This window comes from Hypanus sabinus, chromosome X2 (assembly GCF_030144855.1).
Source record: "Hypanus sabinus isolate sHypSab1 chromosome X2, sHypSab1.hap1, whole genome shotgun sequence".
Classification (NCBI taxonomy): Eukaryota; Metazoa; Chordata; class Chondrichthyes; order Myliobatiformes; family Dasyatidae; genus Hypanus; species Hypanus sabinus.
Genome location: NC_082739.1, coordinates 12567538 through 12586698, shown reverse-complemented (window position 1 = coordinate 12586698; position 19161 = coordinate 12567538). Strand labels below are relative to the sequence as shown.

Below are 19161 nucleotides of genomic sequence, written 5' to 3'. Positions count from 1 at the left end.
GCTTCTTGTACCAATGACTGTTGGATCACTCTGTTGGATGTCTACTTCTTTTCCTCTGCAGTCTGTTCAGAGGAAATCCCACAAACAAGCTGTAAATACGACTCCATGTTACCTTTCTCCCAAGAGATTTCCATAAAGTGTGCAGTTTTGTAGCCCAAATTTGCAGATTCTCATCTGAAATCCTCTGGAGGACTTGCGGCCTGCAAGAGTGAATTTTTAATTAAAGTGTGAAACTCATGACCTACATTTACAAACATAATTTCTCAACCTTCTCTCATGTTCATTTATAAGGCTTCAGGGCCTTTTTATCATTTATTGAATTGGTTTCCCCAAATTTGGATCCTAGACTTATAGAATTGGAATTTGAAGAGAGGAACGAAAGTCAAAGCCACAGAATACATTTAGCAAGCAAGAATGAGAATTTTAAACCCTACATGGTACTAATGTAAACTAATGAGCACAAGAATACTAATGTATATATTGGCAAATAGCTTTATTCCTGCATTTTATCTTCTTTCATTCCTTTGCGTATCTATTCCAGTTGTTACCCTACAACCATCAGCTCCTGAAGCACAGTGGGTGACTTCATTCACCACAAATGAACCTACAATCTACATACTCACTTTCAAGAACTCTTTACAACTCACATTTCCAATGTTTATTTCATTTCAAAGGCTCATTTATAATCAAAGTATGTATGGCATATACAGTTCTGAGATTCATCTTCTCCAGATAGCCAAGAAACAAAGAAAACCATGGAAGTCAGCTCAAAGAGAAATAGCAAACCCACATTGTACACAGGTTGTTTGTCAGTCTTTGTTCATGTATAGTCTTTTGAAAAATTCTATTCTATTTGTTTCCTTTAAATGCCTGCCAGAAAATGAATCTCAAGGTAATATATGGTAACTTTGATAATGAATTTACCTTGAACCTTATAGCAGTGAGTCACATCTTATTACAGGCCAGTACAAAGCTAACCGTGATTGCTAAATGGCAGTATAACATGTCTGGGTAGAAGTCCACGTGCCAGTTCATTTCAGCAACGTATCAGTGCACCTTTGCTCCTCAGAGTACAACAGTTACAGTTTCTTATGGTTCACTGATATGGTTTTTTTTATAAACTGATTTCATATCAGACTCTTGCGCAAGGTACAGATTTATAGTGTCTTATCACATTTCAAAAAATTGAAATATTTCATGTTATTCCAATAGATTGCAAATTAAGCAGAAGCAAATGCCATTTTGAAGCCACAAGGATCCCACAGACATTGGGGAGAACACATCAATTTTGTTTTGTAACATTTCTGCTCTTCAAAACGTCAGCTGAACAGACAGCCGTGACTTCAAACAAACCACAACATTACTGGCTATTTCAACTGCAAGTAAATAATTCCTTGCTGTTATTTTGAAGAGCAGAGAAGTTCCTCAATGATTTGGTCAACGTTTACCCTTAACCACATCAAAACAGCCATGTGTTCATAGAATTTTGCTGATCACATGCCATAGTGACTATAATTCAAAAAACACTGTTTAAGTAGTTGCAAAGTTCAGACTGTGAAAATGCACTGTAGTTACAAATTTATTAACATCTGAACTAAAGGATTGCATATTCAGCAGTCCAGCAATCCTTTATTACATGTTGAACATGTAACTAGATTATCTGGACTTAATATTAAATTAACTTTGGGTGACTCATTGTTCTTCTGTATCAGAACTGCTACTTCTGTGATCATTTTGGTTCCGTATTTCTTTTGCCACCAGTTTGGCCTGTTGGGAATATGCCACAATCCTTCTAGTAAACCAGAGGAAGGGAAGGACAATCTGATTACAACATTCACTTATTTGGTCTCATCCAGATCTATACCTTTAGTTTGACCCACCCTTTCCCACCCCACAACTGAGAACTAACTTCTCTCCTTTTCACAGTTCTGATGGAGATTCAGACCCGAAACATTAACTGTTTCCTTTTTCATGGTTCTACCCAACCTAAATGTTTCCAGCGTTTCCCATTTTTATGTCAGACTTCCAGCATCTGTAGCTGTTCTGACTTTCATGTGCTGTGTTAGGATTCAAATTAAAACTTCATAAGAAAGACAAGTGCTACCAGTTGAAATAAATGGGTCTTAAAAGAACATAATGAGCTATTTTTAAGCATTCAATCTGATGGACAAAACTGGGCACATTAGGATATAGAAATAGGATACTTGGCCCTCATGCCTGCTTCATCATTTACATTTTGTGTTACTCAATGATACAGCTGTAATACAGAGCCAGGAAGCAAAAATTACTGTACTACTTTGTACCCACTTGTCTCTCCAGTCATCCGGTATCCATTTCTCAAACTCCTGTCCGGGAGCGTCAAAGTATTCTTGGATAAAATTGCTCAGCTGCTGCTTCGTTGGCTTCCTGACAGGGGAGGCAGTGGTGAGGTTTTGGAAAGCTTCCCAAACGATGTCTTTACATTTTCAATGAGGGAAGAGGAAAAAAAAACACAAATTACATTCAAATTTTAAAAACTGAATTATTAATTCTGTGGGCCTGACCTGAGTGAAGTGTTAGTGTGCATAACATTACAACAACAGGTAGATGCTAATTAGTGTTATATAGAAATGCATAGACTTGCATCACAAATATATTAGCTTCACAAGTAATCTACAATGAATACTTATGCTCTACATACAAACCTCCTCACACTATAACTTAGTGTTACTTATCAATATTACCTTATCAATGTGTTACTTCCTTTTACATTTTTAATATAGCTTTCTATTAAATGATAGCGGCATGGTAACGTAGTGGTTAGCACAACGCTGTACAGCGCCAGCGACCCAGGTTCAATTCTTGCTGCTCTCTGTACGTTCTCCCTGTGACCACATGGGTTTCCTCCGGGTGCTCTGGTTTCCTCCCACAGTCCAAAGACATACCAGTTGGTAGGCTAACTGGCCATTGTAAATTGTCCCCATGATTAGGCTAGGGTTAAATTGACAGGTTGCTGGGCGCAGTCTGTTCTGCACTTTATCTAAATAAACAAATAATGCATACAATATTTCTGGTGTGTTACTCAGTCACACTGACAAGTAGGCTATAAAGTCCATGTGTGGACCTGTGCTCAGACAGCCAATACAAAAGCAAAGGCTGCAAGTGGACTTGACCCTCGGGTGAAAAATGCTCATCATCTAATTGAGAAAGCACAAATGAAATAGGATTTGTATTTAATACCCTCCACAAACAAACTGTTCTTATAATCACTTAGGAATTGTCACGGACAAGATTTGGAAGCACACTAGGCAAAATTTTGAGCAAAGCCATTTATATTAAGTGCCTTTTAGTAATGAACATCGCAATGCTGGATGAGTGACCACACCAAGGCAACTGAGAGTAGCCCAATATCAGCCTTAGGACTTTTGCAATGACAAACTTCCTACACAAGTCTTCTATAAGAGCTTTCACATTTAGATTTAGTAAATTAAAGTTGAGCTTTTGGTAGGGAATGCTAGTACTTCATCAGTTAGAGAATGAAGGCTGCTGTAAGGAGCTTGCAGTCATCTCTAAAACTACACTAGCACAAATCCTCGGATCTGGACTACAAAGTGGACAAAGCCTTCCAGGATTCCAAAGGAAAAAAAACATTTTTGTACATTTTTCCAAGGATAATTGCTTCTCAGTGAAAATATGTTTCAAGTAGATCATTTTATAAAAACTAGTCTTCATCCCCACCTGCTTATTCGTCTCCATAGATGCTGCTTGATTTGCTGTGTTCCTCCAGCATTTTGAGAGAGCTGGAGAGCACAGGACACTTGTGAGTTGGTTTTACAAAAGTTTCTAACACTCAAGCACTGGACAATGATGGCAAAGGAAACTAAACCATGTAAAAAGGGATCAGGTGTTTGTTTAACAATTTCAGATGGAAAAATAGAAAACAATTTTTTTGGAAAAGATAAAACATTGATATTCAAAAGGACCACATTGCAGGAAGTTTACATGTAGCTATAAAAGCAATAAGGCAAAAGGTAATATCAGTCTTAATTGTGCAAAAGTGGAACACAAAAATAAATTCTTAATATAATTAATTCACATTGAGAAAGCATAGCACTTTTAGTTTTAGTACTTTTCTCTGGGAAAGGAAAATAATTGCCTTAGGAGGCAAAGATTGGCTTGATGAATTGATTTCTGAGTTGAGTCTATTCAGTGAATAGAAATAAAGTATCTTAACATCAAACTCACTGAGACAAGTTTCAAAAGAGAATTTAGAAGGTAAATACTTTCAGGGCGAGTCGAGAGCTAAAAATTAGAAGCACAGAACAAAGTGTAGCCCCTTTAAAAAGCTGAGACAGGGAGATCACTGAATGGAATTCCCTTTCTCTGGAGACAAGGGCAAGGGCTCCTCAGTTGTTAAATGTAATGGAGATAGAGATAACTTTAAATATGAAAAGGGAAGCATGATCTAATCGGGAGAACATAGGAACTCCAGCTACCTTCTTGCCTAGTAGAAGAGCACTTGAAGGATAATGATTACCCCTGCTATTTATCAAGCAAGGAACTGAATTCATTATGTAAATTGCATTTGAAAGTTGCAACTTGATGGAATTTATACTTGCAGATTTCATTAGAAACTGACAGAGGAAACAGAAAGCTACAAAAAGTGGTGACTTGTACCTGGATTCTTCTTCAACTTCATATCCACAAAATACTTGTCGTCATCAAAAAGTCTGTTCATCTGCACTTGTTCCAGAAGCTCTCCAGTACAATAGATATGGCTTGAGGAAAAACAACAAGAAACTGCAGAAGTCATTGGTAGTCCAGAGCTTACTCTCAAAACAAAACCAAGTTATATCCTGCAGTAGGTACACCTGTTTGCACATCCTAAATAGCTGCATTCAATGACTCTCAAGGCCATTTTAAACTTGTCCAAAATCCCATTTGCTAACACAAAAATTGAAATTAAGAGCTAACATTTAAACATCAGTTAAAGCCATTGCTGTAAAAATTCTGCTCAGTCATTTGGCCCACAGAAAGATGAATCAGCTTACAAAACAAAGATATAGCTACATTTGGATACCCTGCTTAATGTACTAGAGTCTCAATCAATCGGACTACCTGTACAATTTACCCAATCATGGACATATTCCCATCAACACCGTTTTTTTTTCCAGAGTTTGTGTTACTTCTCCTACTACAGTCATGATCATCCTTATTATTACGTACTGTGTGGCGATCATTGTCTCGTGACCATGATTGTTCTTGGCAAATTCTTGTGCAGAGGTGATTTGCCATTGCCTTTTTCTGGGCAGTATCTTACAAGACAGGTGAGCCCAGCCATTATCAATACTCTTCGGAGACTGTCGGCCTGGCGTCAGTGATCACATAACCAGGACTTGTGATATGCACCATCTGCTCCCACGGCTTCACATGATCCTGATAAGGTGCTACACCTTGCCCAAGGGTCACTTGTCAGCTAGCAAAGGGAAGGAGCACCTTGCACCTCTTTTTGGTAGAGACAGATCTCCTCCCCACCACCACAGACAGTACTATTTATTCTCACTGATAAAGCTAGAATGATGATCATCTCAAGCATGAAATTTCAAACACTCATCATCTCACAGCTGCTGAATTAAGCTCCTACTTGTTGATTCTATTCAAACCAGGCTGCACTAGTGTTTCTTTTTGAGCCTTAGTCTATAGGTGGCCTGGTGGTACCACACCCAGACTTTGGAACAAGAGGTCCTGGGTTTGAATCCAGCTGGCTTCCTGTCCGTTTTCCATTCGTGCTAGTGTCAAGCGAGCAACTCTGCCTCATAAAACAGACAAATGCTAAAGAAAGGGCAAGGTTGCCCTCCTCCCCCCGATGCGCCAAACAACGCTCAGGGAGGAACTTTACCTTTTAGCCTACAGGTTATCAGATGCTGACATCACGTAACACAGTATTCATATTCTTATGCAAATCCCAACCTGAATGATTGGCTACATCGTTTTCACTGTCTAAATATCAACTCAAATGTATGGCAATAACAAAGACTACAAAATTAGAGAATTAGATGAACCCCGACACCATTCCTATGGCAGGTATTCAGTAGGAAATTGGCACCATAGTAGCATAGATGGGCAGCATGCCAGCATAGTGGTGGCATAATGCATGGCAGCAGTGTTCAGAATATTGGGATTCAATTCCGGTCTCTGCCTATGAGGAAGTTGTACGGTCTCCCCATGTGGGGTTTCTCCCATATTCAAATCGATAAATTAAGACATACATGTTAGAAAGTTGTAGACATGCTATTTTGGCACCAAAAGTAAGGCAACGTTTGCAGACTGGCTCTAACACATTGCAAAAGATGATGCAAACAATAACTACATTTCACTGCGTGTTTTAAAGTTTCAATGTACAGGTGACAAATAAAGTTAACCTTTAAATTCACAAGTTTGTGATTATTCTATGAAATAGTTCAGCTGGCTCAAATTCAAATTGTAGCTTGCTTCTGATCTGTTTTAGAAGTGCACACATGGAAAAGACCAGATTTCAGAAATAATAACCCTTCTAATTTTTCTTTTGAAGATGGATGCAGGGGTAAAAAATATCAGTAATTGCCTTAATAGTATACGACAAAAATACAATAATTATTGATTATTTGATTTGGCATTTGGATAACAAGACAAGGTTTCCCAAGCTCCCTTCTGACTCACTGGACCTCTGATTCTTGCACCCCTTACGCCGTTCACTAGGAAATTATATTGCTGTGTAAGTCTAAAAAAAAGCATGAACTAAACAAGTGTGCCAGCATTACAAAGTCAGTTTGCTGAATTAGAGTTTTATGATAATTATATATACAGTATATTACACAAAGTGGATAAAAGAGCAAACCAATGTAACTGTACCGAGACAATTCGCTGCCCCAATCCACAGTTGTGAAGATGTAGAAACAGGATGCAAATAGGAAAAGAAAGGGCAGACGGAGAGTAATGCGAAAAGTGTTACGTTGTTAATTTTGACGAGTAACACAAACAGACCTCTGGATTAAACACAGAAGATTCTACAGATGCTGGAAATCCAGAGCAACATGCACAAAATGCTGGAGGAATTGATGCAGGCAGCATCTATGCAAATGAATAAACAGATGAAGTTCCAGGCTGAGACCCTTCATCAGGTCTGGAAAGGAAGGGGGAGAGAGGAGTAGGTGGACTAGCTAGGAGGAGGTAGATGAAGCTAGGTGGGTGGGAAAGGTAAAGGGCTGGAGGAGGAAGCTGATAGGAGAGGAGAGTGGACCATGGGAGAAAGGGAAGGAAGGGCAGGTGATGCCCAGGTGAGAAGAGTTAAGAGACCAGAGTAGGGAATAGAAAAAGAGAAGGGTTTTTTTTAAAACCGCAAGGAGAAATCAATATTCAAGCCATCAGATTGGAGGCTACCCAGACAGAATATGTTGCTCCCCCCCGCCGAGAGTGGCCTCATTATGGCAAGAGTGGCGAAAGAGGAGGTTATGGACTGACATGTTGGAATGGGAACAGGGACAGGAAGCAAAATGTTTGGCCACTGGGAAATACCACTTTGGGCAGATGGCGCAGAGGTACTCAAAGTGTTCCCCCAATTTATGACAGGTCTCAACAATGTAGAGGAGATCACATTGGGAGCTCTGAATGCAGTAAATGTCCCCAACAGATTCACAGGTGAAGTATTGCCTCACCTGGAAGGAGTGTTTGGGGCCTTGAATGGAGGTGAATGGGCAGGTGTAGAATTTCTGTCACTTGCAGGGATAAGTGCTGGGTAGGAGATTAGTGGGGAGGGACAAATGGACAAGGGAACCACGGAGGGAGTGATGCCTGCAGTAGTAGAGAGTTGGAAGGGTCAAGATATGCTTGATGGTAGGATCCCACTGAAGATGATAAAAGTTGCAAAGAATGATGTGTTGGATGCAAAGGCTCATGGGGTGGTAGGCCAGGAAGACGGGAACTCTACCTATTAAAGCAGCGGACAGATGGGGTGAACGCGGATGTGCAGGAAATGGAGATGTGGGTGAGAGCTGCATTAATGGTGGAGGAAGTGTAACCCCATTCTTTGAAGGAGGAAGACATCTCTGGAAAGGCAAACCATATCCAGGCAACAGATGCGGTGGAGATAAAGGAACTGACACAAAAAAATTAGTATTTTTACAGGAGACAGGGAGGGAAAAGATATAATCCAGATAGCCGTGGGAATCAGTAGGATTACAAAAGATGTCGGTAGACAGTTTGTCTCTAAAGATGGAGACAGAGATCAAGAAAGGGGAGGGAGATGAAATTGATGAGCTCAACATGGGTGCATAAAACAACATCAATGCAATCATCAGTGTAGCAGGAGAGTTGGGGAACATTACTGGGGAAGGCTTGGAACGTGGACTGTTCTACAGAGCCAACAAAAAGGCAGGTATTGCTGGGGTCCATGTGGATGCCCATGCCTATCCCTTGGGTTTAGAGAAAGCGGGAGGCGAAGGAGAAATTATTGAGAGTGAGGACTAGTTCTGCCGAAGGAAGAGGGTGGTGGTGGAGAGGGATTAGCTGGTTCTTTTATTGAGAAAGAAACAGCTTGTTGGGGGACAGAAGTGCATTGGGACTGGACATCCATTGTGAAAATGAGGCATTCAGGGCCAGAAAGTTTGAGGAGATTGAGAGCATGGGAAGTATCACTGATTTACGTTGGAAGGGACAATAGTAATAGAACTAAGAGATGGGATCAGTACAGATATTATTTGCTGAAGAGCCTGAACCAGGTTCTAATTGAATTTTAAAAAAGTATTGCGGATACTGGAAATTTGCACTAGGGAAATGCTGGAAAACTCGGGTCAGGAAACATCTGTGGAAACAAAAGAAGTCAATGACTTAGGCCAAAGAATTTTTGCCGGAATTGAGAATTTAAGAAAAAGTTGTAGAGAGGGTGAGGGAATGATGGATAAAGATAGATATTGTTGATATGGCCCCTATAGTGCTATGCAGTTGTTGAAGTCATCTAGTTAATGGATTGAATGTGACAGTAAGAGTTGAAAAGGGTGTGGAAGAGCTGCAAAATGCAGGTTAGAACTACAGAAATCAGCCATATAAAATGGTGCTAGTGCAGAGAGAAGAAACAGAGGTATGTTATAAATGAATTTAGCAGGGTTAATATTGTAATTGTTATAGCAGAACAGCTAACTCTGATACTAATAGAAAGTGAGTTACCCCAGGACAGTAGTAGTTCATGTAACGCTATCACAACACTAGTGACCAGTTTTCAATTCTGCCACTGTCTGTCAGGAGTTTTTGGAAAGTAAAAGTACCTCTGCGACGTGCCTCCATAATCAGACGGTGTTTTACCCGGTATTGATGAAAGCACAAAATTACCGGTTGTGGGCGGGAGCCCAGAATTCCGGGGGGAACGTAGACCCTGTGTGCCCTTTCGAGCTCAGGCGGAAGCAAATCTTTCCCGAATATCTCACAGAGAAACTCGGCAAAAAACTTCACGGTTGATCCCTGTTCGGTGGCCTCTGGCAACCTAAGAATTCGAAGGTTACAACGTCTGCTGCGATTTTTGAGGTCCACCATTTTGGAAAGGAGTTTGCTATATTTTCCCTCTAGGCTGGAACAGAGAGTCTCCAAGTATCGAACACGACTTTCTAAATCTTCAGAAGTCGAATCGATGCGAGATAAGTGTTCAGCTTGTTCGTCCACTCTATCGTTGATCCGATCCAGTTTGGCTTCCAGCTGTTTGAAAGCGGTTCTAAATTCCTTTAAAATATCATCTCGGTGTTGTTCCAGCGCAGCGAGGGTCTCAGCCGACAGAGCCGGAACTTCCTTTCTCCTGGATTTAGAACTCTTGCTAGACATTGTAAGGTAGATGTGTTCACAGGCAAGTAAAAGAAACCAAATAAAGTTCCTAACGAAGGTTTAAAAAATGGAGACATTTAGTGCAAAGATAGCGACAGTAACGGAACAAAAGTTCGGAGCAGCTAAGCAATCGCCATCTTACCGGAAGTCCCCGCCTGTCAGGAGTTTTGTATGTTCACCCGCTGATCATGTGGATCTCTTCTGGGAGCTCTGTTTTCCTCCCACATTCCAAATACATGCGACCAATGAATTTATTAACCCATGTGTGTGTAATAGAGCAGTGCGGACTCATTGGGCCACAAGGGCCTGTTGCCAAGCCTGAAACCTGACCAGATAGAAGACAAGATACAGTTCCTCAAGTTGACATTAGGCTTCATGAGAGGGTAACTTTCCCATTTAACCAGCTGCCCTTTGACCCCTTTCCATCTTCCAGGGATTCAAATGGTACTTTTAGGTGAAGCAGTAATTTATTTGCACTTCCTCCAATCTACTGTACTGTATTCAGTATTTACAATGCAGTTTCCTCCGCCCTGGAGAAACCACATTCAGATTGGGTGACTCTATGGAGCACTTGCATTCAATCTGCAGGCCCAGTTGAGCTTCTAGTTGTTTATCACACTGCTGCACAAATCTGGATTTGACTAATCTGTGGCTTCCTCCATTGCTGTAACAAGACTCACTATAATTCCATTTGCTCTCTGGCCACATTACAGAATGCTGGGCTTAATCAAATTCAGATGTATGTACATGTGTATCACAATTAACCAGTTATGGTCTAGGTTCTGTTGTATTAATCTAGTTCCAGTTTCCAAAATGAATGTTGCTCATGGACTGTTTGCCCCACTCCCATCAGAGAAGAGGCTACGTAGCATCCACACCAGGACCACCAGACTCAAAAAGTTACTTTTCCCAATCAGTAACGCTGACCAACAACCTACCCAATAACCTACATTTCCGTGTCCCCAACCACCAGCACTTTATCATTTCCTGTCAGTCACCTCATGTACAGACACTCCTGTGTCCACCAGCAATTTATGGACATACAATCAATGTATGATTGTAGTTATCTTATGAATTTCTATCTGTGGACATAGAATGTATACAAGTTATCATATACATTTATATTTATTGTGTTTTTTAAAACAAACAGCTCAATACAGGTCCTTTGGCCCACAATGCTGTCACAAACATGTACTTACTTTAGAAATTACCTAGGGTTACCCATAGCCCTCTGTTTTTCTAAGCTCCATGTATCCAGCCAGGAGTTTCTTGAAAGACCCTATCGTATCTGCCTCCACCCCATTCCACACACTCACCACTCTACACAAAAAAAAACTTACCCCAACATTTCCTCAGTGCCTACTTCCAAGCACCTGAAAACTGTGCCCTCTCATGTTAGCCATTTCAACCCTGGGAAAAAGCCTCTGACTGTCCACACGATTAATGCCTCTCAACATCTTATACTGTATACCTCTATCAGGTCACCTCTCATCCTCCATCACTCCAAGGAAGAAAGGCCAAGTTCACTCAACCTATTCTCATAAGGCATGCTTCCCAATCCAGGAAACATCCTTGTAAATCTCCTCTGCACCCTTTCTATGGTTTGCACTTCCTTCCTGTAGTGAGGCGACCAGAACTGAGCACAGTACTCCATGTGGGATCTGACCAGGGTTCTACGCAGCTGCAACATTACCTCTCGGCTCTTGAACTCAATCCCACGGTTGATGAAGGCATGAAGGCCAATGCACTATACACCTTCTTAACCACATATTCAACCTGTGCAGCAGCTTTAAGTGTCCTATGGATACAGACCCCAAGATCCCTCTGATTCTCCACACAGCCAAGAGTCTTACCATTAATACTATGCTCTGACATCATATTTGACCTACCAAACCAAACCACTTCACACTTTTCTGGGTTGAACTCCGTCTGCCACTTCTCAGTCCAGTTTTGCATCCTATCAATGTCCTGCTATAACTTCTGACAGCCCTCCACACTGTACACAACACCACCATTTGTGTCAGCAAACTTACTAACCCATCCCTCCACTTCTTCATCCAGGTCATTTATAAAAATCATGAAGAGTAGGTCCCAGAACAGATCTCTGAGGCACAACACTGGTGTGTTGTGCCTCACTACACTACCTCCATGCAGAATATGACTCGTCTACAACCACTCTTTGCCTTCTGTGGGCAAGCCAGTTCTCGATCCACAAAGCAATGTCCCCTTGGATCCCATGCCTCCTTACTTTCTCAATAAGCCTTGCATGGGGTACCTTGTCAAATGCCTTGCTGAAATCCAATACACTACATCTACTGCTCTACTTTCGATGTGTTTAGTCACATCCTCAAAAAAATTCAATCAGGCTCATGAGGCACGACCTGCCTTTGTCAAAGCCATGTTGACTATTCCAGATCATATTGTGTCTCTCCAAATGTTCATAAATCCTGCCTCTCAGGATCTTCTCCATCAACTTACCAACCACTGAGGTAAGACTCATTGGTCTGTAATTTCCTGGGCTACCTCTGCTCCCTTTCTTGAATAAAGGAACAACATCCGCAACCCTCCAATCCTCCGGAACCGCTCCTGTCCCCATTGATGATGCAAAGATCATTGCCAGAGGCTCAGCAATCTCCCCCCTCACATCCCACAGTAGCCTGGGGTACAACTCGTCCAGTCCCAGTGACTTATTCAACTTGACGCTTTCCAAAATCTCCAGCATAGCCTCTTTCTTGATGTCTATATGCTGAAGTTTTTCAGTCCATTGTAAGTCATCCCCACAATTGCCAAGATCCTTTTCCGTAGTGAATACTGAAGTATTCATTATCTCTGCTATCTCCTCCAGTTCCATACACACTTTCCCACTGTCTTACTTGATTAGACCTATTCTCTCACGTCCTATCCTCTTGCTCTTTACATATTTGTAGAATTCCTTAATCTTGCTTCCCAAGGCCTTCTCATGGCCCCTTCTGGCTCTCCTAATTTCATTCTTAAGCTCCTTTGAGATCTCTAACATTAGCTAGTTTTTTTGAACCTTCTGTTAGCTTTTCTTTTCTTCTTGACTAGATTTACAACAGCCTTTGTACACCACAGTTCCTGTACCCTACCATCCTTTTCCTGTCTCATTGGAACCTACCTGTGCAGAACTCCACACAAATATCCCCTGAACATTTGCCACATTTCTTTCATACATTTCCCTGAGAACATCTGTTTCCAATTTAAGTCTCCAAGTTCCTGCCTGATAGCTTCATATTTGCCCTTACTTCAGTTAAATGCTTTCCTAACTTGTCTGTTCCTGTCCCTCGCCAATGCTATGGTAAAGGAGATAGAATTGTGATCACCATCTCCAAAATGCTCTCCCACTGAGAGACTTGACACTTGACCAGGTTAATTTCTCAATTCCAGATCAAGTACAGCCTCTCCTCTTGTAGGCTTATCCACATATTGTGTCAAGAAACCTTCCTGAACACACCTAACAAACTCTACCCCATTAAACCCCTCACTCTAGGGAGATGCCAATCAATATTGGGGAAATCAAAATCTCCAACCACAACAACCCTATTAATATTGCATCTTCCCAGAATCTGTCTCCCTACATGCTCCTTGATGTCCGTTACGATTGGGTGATCTACAAAACACCCAGTAGAGTTATTGACTCCTTCCTGTTCCCAACTTCCACCCACAGAGACTCAGTAGACAATTCCTCCAGGACTTCCTCCTCTGCAGCCATGAAATTATCTCTGATCAGCAGTGCCACACCCCCACTTATTTTGCCTCCCTCCCTGTCCTTTCTAAAACATCTAAAGCCTGACACTCTAAGTAACCATTCCTGCCCCTGAGCCATCCAAGTCTCTGTAATGGCCAACATCATAGCTCCAAGTACTGGCCTACGCTCGAAGGTCATCCGCTTTGTTAATGATACTCCTTGCATTAAAATAGGCACATCTCAAAGCATCAGTCTGAGCGCATCCCTTCTCCATCACCTGCCTAACCTCCCTCTCATGCTGTTTACTAGCTTTCTCTATTTGTGAGCCAACTGCTCCTTCCTCTGTCTCTTCATATTGGTTCCTACCCCCCAGTCATTCTAGTTTAAACTCTCCCCAATAGCCTTAGCAAATCTCCCTGCCGGGATATTCAGATTCAAGTGCAACCCGTCCTTTTTGTACAGGTCACACCTGCCCCAAAAGAGATCCCAATGATCCAGAAATCTAAATCCCTGCCCCCTGCTCCAAATCCTCAGCCACACATTTATCCTCCACCTCACTCTATTCCTATACTCACTGTCTGGTGGCACTGGCAGTAATCCTGAGGTGACTACCTTTGCGGTCTTGATTCTCAACTTCCTTCCTAACTCCCTGTAGTCTGTTTTTTTAGGACCTCTTCCCTTTTGCTACCTATGTTGTTGGTACCAATATGTACCACGACCTCTGGCTGTTTTCCTTCCCACTTCAAGATATCGTGGACACGATCATAAACATCCCAGACCCTGGCACCTGGGAGGCAAACTACCATCCGCATTTCTTTCCCTTCTTTATCAATCTTTTTTATTGTTTCAAATAGATAAATGAAAAAAATGACAGTGATACAAAGAGATTGGGATTACATTAATAACGGTTAACATATACATAAACAGACTCTGAGTAACGTGTAATCTAAGCCTCCCAATCTCTTAGTAACTAAACGTGAAAAAGATTCAAAGTAAAAAGATTTTTACAAGAAAAACAATAAAAACAAAACGAAAGCTGGGCTGCCTTGTTTCATCAGTTAAAATCGTTATTCATCATTAACTCCGCTCCTCTATACACGGACAAAAAATTATTGAGAAGGATTCAGAAAAGGTCAGCTTACATCATATGGAAATGTTGAATAAATAGTCTCCAAGTTTCTTCAAATTTAACTGAAGGGTCGATAGTGTAACTCCTAATTTTTTCCAAGTTTAAGCATGTTATAGTTTAGGAAAACCATTGAAATGTAGTAGGGGGATTAGAATCTTTTTATTTAAATAAAATGGATCTTCTGGCTATTAATGTAACAAATGCAATCAAATGGCAAGCTGAAGGGGATAATTGATTAGAGTCCATCGCTGGTAATCCAAAAATTGCGGTAATAGGATGAGGTTGCAAATCAATACGCAAAACTGCACGTTTCTTTCCTGTGTCCACAGAATCGCCTGTCTGACCCCCAAACTATAGAGATCCCCATCACTGCTGCCATCCTCTTCCCTTCCCTACCCTTCTGAGCCACAGGGACAGACTTTGTGCCAGAGGTGCTGCCACTGTTGCTTTCCCCAGGTAGGCCATCCCCTCCCCCCCACCAACAGTACTCAAACAGGAGTACTTATTGTCAAGGGGGACAGCCACAGGGATACTCTCTAGTACCTGACTCTTCCCTTTCCCTCTCCTGACTGTTACCCACTTAGCTGTCTCCCCAGGCCCCAGTGTGACAACCTGCCTATAGCTCCTTTCTATCACCTTCTCACTCTCCCTGACCAGACGAAGGTCATTGAGCTGCATCTCCAGTTCCCTAACATGGTCTCTAAGGAGCTGCAGCTTGACGCACATAGTGCGCACATGGACGACTAGAGGCAGGGTTGTTTATCTTGGTGTTCTTTTTTGTGCGGCCTTCGATCCAGAGTAACAATTTTGTTTTCCTTTACACTGGGGTACTGGACATGTCTTTAAACAATCTTGATCTGCCTAACATTTCCTGCAATTCACAGCTTTTATAGGGTATTTTGTTTCAAAGTACAAAGAACATGTCACCACATCCAAACATGAGATTCTTTTTCCTGCAGGCATACTTACCAAATCTATAGAACAGTAACTGTAAACAGGATCAATGAACAAACTGTGCAAATGCAGATATAATTAAACAGCGACAAATATTGAGTATGAAACAACATGAAATGAAATAGCATGAAATAACAAGATAAAGAGTCATTAAAATGAGATTGTTGGTTGTGGGAAACACCAGAAATTGAATAAGTTTGTTCAAGAGCCTGATGGTTGAGGGGTAGTAATTGTCTTGAACCTGGTGGTGTGAGTTATGCACCTTCTACCCGATAGCAGCAGCGAGAAAAGAGCACGGCCTGGGTGGTGAGGATCTTGGATGATGAAGCTGCTTTTCTATCTGTCTGCAACATACACTTGTTCTCTCGATTCCAGAGTCATTGACTTGATACGTCAAAGTGTTCTCTTTGCACAGATGCTGCTCATTTCCAGCATTTTTTTTTTGATACATGTTTTAAGGAACAGGATGAAGCAAAAATAAATTAGAACTATTCTTTCTGAACAGCGAAGTAGCCACAAGGGTACAATTGGCCTTGTGCTTCCACATTTAATGTTTACGTTCCTAAATTAGTCCATACCATTTACTTACTAGACATTATATGATGCATTGTTGAGGTTTTTGTTTTTAAGTTCCCAGTATTTGCCCTGGCACTGCTCATCTGTGCAACATTGACAGGAATTCTCTTTTCTATTGTGGACAGCAGGGTATTTCCACTTCAGCTCAAGTTGAAGCCACACAATCCCCTGTCTCTCCCTGGCTTGTTCTGGGCTTACTTTTGCCAAAGACAGTATTCTATTTACAAACGGGATCGCCTTACTATTTAATTAAATATTTCATGAAACAATTCAAGTTTACCCTTACCTTTTCCACCTAACACCTCCGTACTTCTCTCTTCATCCTCCCTGTCCCACCCACCTTCCTCTTCACCTGGTTTCACCCATCACATTCCAGTGTGTACTCTTTCCCCTGCCCCCACCTCCTTATTCTGGCTCCTTTCCCCTTCCTATCTAGTCCTAATAAAAAGGTCTTGACCCAAAACATCGACCATTTATTCCTTCTCCATAGATGCTCCCTGACCTGTTGAGTTCCTCCAGCAGTTTGTGTTACTCTGGATTTCCAGCATCTGCACAATCTATTGTGTTCTAGTTTAAAAGAAGCCATTATTTTGTTATTAACTTTGAAGAATGCTACACAATATAAAAGACTAAGTACCTAGGTTCTGGTAAAAATGCAATTTCAGGCATGCTGCAGAAAGATCGTATACTGCACAAAGCCTCACTACTCAGCTGGAGGTCAAGAAGCATTGAAACGTTCATTAAATTAACACCTCTGATACAAAGGCACAGGGAAATGGTTGAATAAACAAAGTGATATGTTTTGCTTGATCATATATAAATGGGGGGGGGGGGGGGGTTGTGAATGTGCTCCAGCAGAACAGTCTCAGACTTTCAGGGCTGTTTTGATCAACCTTGCTGCACAATAAAGCTTCTCTCTGCTAATCCATCTAAACTTTGCCTCTGCAGATATCAGGTAGGGAACAAAGATGAATTTCTTCATATTATATATACCTAATGTACTGAGAATGTCAAATCTAGTTAAAGAAGGATATAGTGTTATAGAAACCACCAAGAACAGGGCAAGGCTCAAGGAGGCATATGGTCTATCATTAAAATCTACTGAGACAGCTTTGAACTATATCTTATATATCAACTACATTAATAGACAAAAATTAAAATGCCTACCTGTCACAAGGAGGAGGAAGTTCCATGGATCCATTTTTACATAATAAAATAGTTGCCACCACTAAACACCAAGACTTCAGAGCCATAATTAACTGAGACAGGAAATAAGAGTCCAAGTTATTTCAAAGAAAAACAGGAAATGAAGTTTAATCAAAGTTCAGAGTTCCAAATAATAGCCTCTACTTTATTTTCCTCTGCTTTGTTTTTAAGTTAAGTTTACTAGTGCTGCTTGATAGAGACTGTGTTTTATGGAACTTGTCTGACAAATTGGCTTGGAAATGAAGAACAGTGACAAGTTACAAAATCAGTATGACAGGAACACTAAAGTCTAAAGAGCAATTTGTCCATTAACACGAGTTCTCACTAGCTCAGTTATTAGATTGAAAAGCACTGGATGGAGTTCAGGGATAAATTGGAGCTGTATCAAAAACACAGGACAGATTTCAAAGGTGGTTTTGTACTTGGCCCCCCTTCCTTAGGATACACTTCATAATCAGGCAATAATCCAAGTCTCTGTCTAAATGAGCAATCACAGCCCCAAATCAGTGTGAGTTCATCAGTCTGATGGCCTGGTGGAAGAAGCTGTCCCGGAGCCTGCTGGTCCTGGCTTTTATGCTGTGGTACCATTTCCTGGATGGTAGCAGCTGGAATAGATTGTGGTTTGGGTGACTTGGGTCCCCAATGATAGGACAATATTGTTGGCAACCATGTCTTGACTTGCCCCAATAAAAACCAAAAAAAAAAGCATGTATGAACAATGCTGGATCCTATAATGGTGGTTTCTCACTAACCACCTGAACCAGAAAAAAAAATATGGTCCAAAGATACTTCACATTCTCATTAAAAAAAAGCTTTTAAGTGTTGGGCTGAATACCAGCACATTAAAAACATATATAGTCTACATCCATATGCTGGCTAATGCTTTCTCCTCATCAAGTCAAACAGCTGACCTGTAGAGTTGACACTGACATGGGAAGTGAGCAAAATATATATGTTGGTTGGACCGCCATTAAGCAGTTGTTGGATGAACAGACCCCGATAGCTATCTTTCTCCAGCCAGTCTCTAACTGCAAGTAAAGAATTCTGAGTATGTTTCTGAATACAAGGAATGCTATGAACAGCATGATTGAGCTAATCAGGAGTTTCAATGTCAAATGAAGATAAAAGAGGTATCTAAAGTCCACTGAAGTCAACTTTTATGGATGGCCTGAAACCAGAAGTTGCCAAAATGGTCATGTTGAAAATAAAACAAATTGGAATGGATTTGACACTATGCAAGGCATTTTGCCTATTCTCAACCAGCTGAGAGAACAAGAGATTCTCATTAAAACCTATGGATAATATAGCACTAGGATGGGGTCCATGTTTATGAGCAGTACAAGCCATCTATCTGGCAGTCCTGGTTGTTTCCAGTATTGCTTGATCAAGTTTTGAATGTCCAATGTTGTCATTCAGTACACATCTTACTTAAAATGAATAGGGTTTCTCAAGCAACACACACAAAATGCTGGTGGAACACAGCAGGTCAGGCAGCATCTATATGGAGAAGCGCTGTCGACGTTTCCGGCCGAGACCCTTCGTCAGGACTAACTGAAAGGAAAGATAATAAGAGATTTGGAAGTTGGAGGGGGAGGGGGAAATGCGAAATGATAGGAGAAGACTGGAGGGAGTGGGGTGAAGCTGAGAGCCGGAAAGGTGATTGGCAAAAGTGATACAGAGCTGGAGAAGGGAAAGGATCATGGGGAGGGGGGAGAAACTAAATATGTCAGGGATAGGGTAAGATGGGGAGGGGGGCATTAACAGA

At 41.3% G+C, this 19161-nt stretch overlaps 1 protein-coding gene across 4 annotated transcripts in view; it reads right to left on the bottom strand.

Moving 5' to 3' along the window:
- The window catches only part of treh (trehalase (brush-border membrane glycoprotein)), a 51252-nt gene extending 33599 nt beyond the window's left edge, over positions 1-17653 (bottom strand). Inside the window, exons 1-4 of one of the 4 annotated variants that reach the window (XM_059956963.1) lie at positions 17358-17653; positions 4657-4757; positions 2308-2455; positions 113-200 (exon numbers count right to left, since the gene is read on the bottom strand). In XM_059956963.1, coding sequence (XP_059812946.1) covers positions 113-200; positions 2308-2455; positions 4657-4757; positions 17358-17443 — 423 coding nt within the window. In that variant the 5' untranslated portion in view covers positions 17444-17653. The remainder of the gene's footprint in view (positions 1-112; positions 201-2307; positions 2456-4656; positions 4758-17357) is intronic. The other 3 variants (XM_059956964.1, XM_059956966.1, XM_059956965.1) reach the window with 3 other exon arrangements.
- Positions 17654-19161: the final 1508 nt, after the last annotated feature.